This window comes from Atta colombica, unplaced genomic scaffold (genome assembly GCF_001594045.1).
Source record: "Atta colombica isolate Treedump-2 unplaced genomic scaffold, Acol1.0 scaffold137, whole genome shotgun sequence".
NCBI lineage: Eukaryota > Metazoa > Arthropoda > Insecta > Hymenoptera > Formicidae > Atta > Atta colombica.
In genome coordinates this window covers 931706-935945 of record NW_017259225.1, presented here as the reverse complement: position 1 = coordinate 935945, position 4240 = coordinate 931706, and the positions used below count along the sequence as shown (strand labels likewise).

The 4240-nt window shown below is 28.1% G+C and overlaps 1 protein-coding gene and 1 long non-coding RNA gene across 2 annotated transcripts in view; one reads left to right on the top strand and one right to left on the bottom strand.

Annotated features, from left to right (window-relative positions):
* Nucleotides 1–4240, bottom strand: part of LOC108684704 (alpha-tubulin N-acetyltransferase-like) — a 13001-nt gene that overhangs the window by 1954 nt on the left and 6807 nt on the right. Inside the window, exons 4-7 of the mRNA XM_018189165.1 lie at nucleotides 2429–2570; nucleotides 2003–2105; nucleotides 1818–1905; nucleotides 1213–1259 (exon numbers count right to left, since the gene is read on the bottom strand). Of these exons, the coding sequence (XP_018044654.1) occupies nucleotides 1213–1259; nucleotides 1818–1905; nucleotides 2003–2105; nucleotides 2429–2570 (380 nt within the window). The remainder of the gene's footprint in view (nucleotides 1–1212; nucleotides 1260–1817; nucleotides 1906–2002; nucleotides 2106–2428; nucleotides 2571–4240) is intronic.
* Nucleotides 3914–4240, top strand: part of LOC108684706 — a 694-nt gene continuing 367 nt past the window's right edge. The window contains exon 1 of the long non-coding RNA XR_001931644.1: nucleotides 3914–3991. This is a non-coding gene — a long non-coding RNA (uncharacterized LOC108684706). The remainder of the gene's footprint in view (nucleotides 3992–4240) is intronic.

Sequence of the window (4240 nt, the reverse complement as noted above, 5' to 3'; positions counted from 1 at the left end):
TATATCTTAGAATAAAGTTGAAAATTACAAAAATAAATAAAATCACTAGAATATTAATTATTTACAATTTATTATTATTATTATTATCATCTATAATAAATATTTATAATTTATTAATATTATTATTTCATTTCATTGGTCAATATCTAATGAATTTGCTCACTTTTGTAATTTTTATTTCATTTCAAGACACAATCGACCTCTAAAATTAGATTTATCGATCTCAAGAATCCTTTAAAACTGTTTTGCAGTATACAATCAGATATTTTTTTAAATTTGCCATATTAAATCCATTATTTTGAATTTTTTAATCTTAGATCAGAATCGATTTAGCGATCCCAAAAACCTTTAAAGAGTAAGATTTTCTATAAGTTATGCGTTGTTAGAAAGCGCCGGTTTTCAAAAGATTAATATCCAGAGTTCTAGATTACATACGATTTCAACGTTCACCCGCTTCATTCTATCTATAATCATTCCGTTATTCATTGCGAGTACTGAAAATCTATAATAACATAAATTGTAAATTTTTAGTACTCGTGAATAAAGGAACACAATCTTTATCACTCATCACTTACAGTTACAGAAGAAAAATAGAGCGTAAGCGCTGAAATCGAATGCAATCTTAAATTCAATGGGTATTTTCTTTTTCTAATAGATCACAGCTGAGATCGAGAAATTCGCAATTTATTTCTATTATGTTTATAATCTAATTAATTTAGCAAAATTCAATAATTATTGACATATGACGATTGTTACAACCAATTATTTGAAGCATCTTGAATTATTTCAAATATTTTAGTTATATTGAGCACATATACTCTTAGTAAGATTTTTCAAGCTTTGATGATGATTGTTAAAAAGGAAAAAGTTTGTTTACAGTGCAACAATGCGTAAAAAAATAATAACATATACTTTCAGAAATTTTCTCTCACAGTTCTGCTAATTTAAAATGCGTTACATTTGCTGAGTATTATTTTATTGTTCTTTACGATTAAAAATTTTATTTAGAGTTTTTTAAAAATTAAATTTTCAAAATGCATAACTATGAGAGAAAGTCTTTCAAAATATCACAACCAAAAGATATTGCACATAATCTCTTTCATGTGTAATATTATTATACATAATAGCCTTCAATTAAATATTAAAGAAAATTATAAGACAAGCAGGCTTAGATTGTATAACTTCAATAACCATTCCGTGAATTTTACTCACCCAGTATGCTCGGCTGATTGACCAAGCATCGCTGTGTTATGGATTATCTAAAAGAAAGCGTCAATATGTAATGATTAGTCATGCCCTACGCTTTGTGTGTTATAAAGTTAAGAGAAATGTGGAAAGCCTAAGAGAAATTGCATGGTTAATGTTTTCAAGTATGCAATAATGTTAGATTTGAATGAAGAAGAAAATGTCTGTGTAAATATCGCAAATATGTTTCGTGATAAAAAATTTTTACGTTTGATTTCATTCAATAGCAATTAGAAATAAAAATATTTTCTGCGTAGAGCTATACATATTTTTAGCAATAATTAAAAATTTTAGATTTTTTTATATAATTAAAAAATAATGCCTCTATTATATATTCTATATTTAGAGATAAAAGTTTAAGCTTTGCAAAAATCAAAATGCGATGATTTTAATTATATATATTGCAATTGTGCACACAATTTTTGCTCTCCATTTTCTCCATCTCTTTTCTTTTCTTTTCTAATACATTACAATTTAATGTATATTATGTAATTATTAGTATAATATCAGAACTGATAAATTAAAACATGACTTAAAAGTTTTTCTCGGCTACTTCTCTACGTTGTACTCACATTTGCCATGGAGCAGGGCGGCCGCGCCGCAGCGTATCTACCGAATGAACTGCGCGAAACGGATGCCACGTATGGTACTCCGTTGAGACTGAAAAGCAATATATCATTTTCTTCCATATAACTGTAAACCATTTACGATTCGCATCTGTCGCCTCATAAATCGTAATTCGATTTGACGCACCTACCTAGCACCGTTCCTTCCATTACTGTCATTATTGCCCGATGTACCATCGTCCAAGTTCACTCTTGGAGGTAAACTGTATCTATTGCTCCTTACGTCTCGACTCTCTATAAACGGAAACAAAAGTTTTCTTGAACTCAACCCTTGAAATCTACTTGTAACTTTTACATATATCCAACGTTTTTAAATTTTAAATTTTAAAAATTCTTTGAATAATTATACTTTCCCGCAAAAAAAAACGAACCACTGTAAGAGTCAGAAAAAAAATTTACTATTTCTAAATAAATTTACTTTGTTTCAGAGAAACATTTTATTAAAGTAATCCTTAGTAAATATTTGAGATATTCAAGAAAATCATTTATTTGCTAACATTAATGTGCCACACACTGCGTGCATTCAGAAAATTCATACCAAAGTATTAATTACGTACCATCATCAAAGAATCCTTCAAAGACGACAAATTTATTGTTCTGTGGAATAATCTTCGAGAGTCCATAGTATTTGCGTAGAAAAGCTAAGAACTTCTCCGATGGTCGATCAATTGCCAATTTCACTGGCCTAATGTTTTCCTCCTATAAATCAAAATACTTTTTTATTGAAAGTAGAATAAAAACAAAGATATTAAAATATAAATATAAATAAGCGAATAGAAAAAGGATAAAATAAATAGTCTCAAAATAAATATTCGCATTTTATAATTTAAAATAAATTATATGTCATAAAAGAATAAGACATTAATTAATTATCTATTTCTAAGCAAAAAGAAAGACAAATTAAACTTGATTTGATTATACACATCATTTTAATTGCTCACGTCGAATATTCTATAAATGCATTATCATGCATTATCATGGAAAATATTTGAAATAAAATTTATATTGTCTGAAGGAACAAATAATTATAAAATCAATGTTCAAAAAAATTGATTTTTTTACAGTTACATAAAATAAAGGTTATAGCCATTTTTTAAAATAGTGTATATTTCTCTTAATTTATTATTAGCATAATTATGTAGCAATAGTATTTTGCGAGACCTTAAAACGTTCAAGTTTCGATTAATTGATACTGAATGTATGTATACACGATCATGAAAGAATGTAGTAGCATAAATGTAATTAACTTTCATAAGTCGGGCTATTGCGTCGCCGGATGCGATTCATGTTTGATGCGAAAAATCAAGTTTCTAATATTAATTATTTCACATAAAAGAAGCATGATAGTAGGAAAAAATACCTATCAGTATACCACTATAAATACAAACCGACGAACCGTGCCGAAACAAACGGGCTGGATGAGTTCAGTCACCTTGCGAGTTACTTTCGAGCGTAACACCCGCTTTCTTCCTTATATATACGATATAATATAATGACCTTTCGTCACGCATTTATTTTTAAGATCAATCACGTTTTTCACAATATCTCGATTTTCTCGCGAGAAAATCGCGGCGACCACGAAAGAGTTCGTGCATTATAAAATTGCAATCACGCGAGAAATACGAAAGTTCTAAACAACCGTTTACAGCGAACTTATGAGTGAACGTTTCATAAAGGTTTAGTATCGAAGTTGATAAAAACATCGCGTTTCTAATTAGCACATTTTCTTATTTGTGCAATAAAATTATCGTCTTTAATATGTATGCAATGAAATTATCGTTTTTAATACGTACAAGACATTGCGCTATATAATCGCAAAAAATTTTATCAATAGGTATATTATTAAATACTTTGACGGAGAAACTAGAATAAATTTCTATTATGATCAAAAGAAATATTATCTGTCGCATGTATCTCACACATTGATGCTATGTAACATTGGATACGCAAATAATTATGACGTCGTACCTTCGAATGAGTCATAATATAAGAGGTAAGTGAAGAGATATAAACACAAATACTGTAGATACGAGTTTAGTCGAGTTTGAAATTTTATTCCGTGCAGTTGTCAATCAATTCATGTTATTTATAGTGACATCCTAATAAATGTTATAAGCACGGTTGAGTATAATGATACATACACTCACTTTGTGACTGTGCGCGTTTCATCTTAATTTTCATTATAGTAACTAATTATTTCGACTTACAAGTAAAAACAATGAAATTATTAATTTGATTTTAAATCTTGTTTAGATATCATAAAATATATATTAATATACATATATAGGTACTACATACAAAATTAATATTTCAATAAACGCCCTTGTAAAATCTTGATGATTTTTTTAAGGTTCTTCATGCAATAAAGA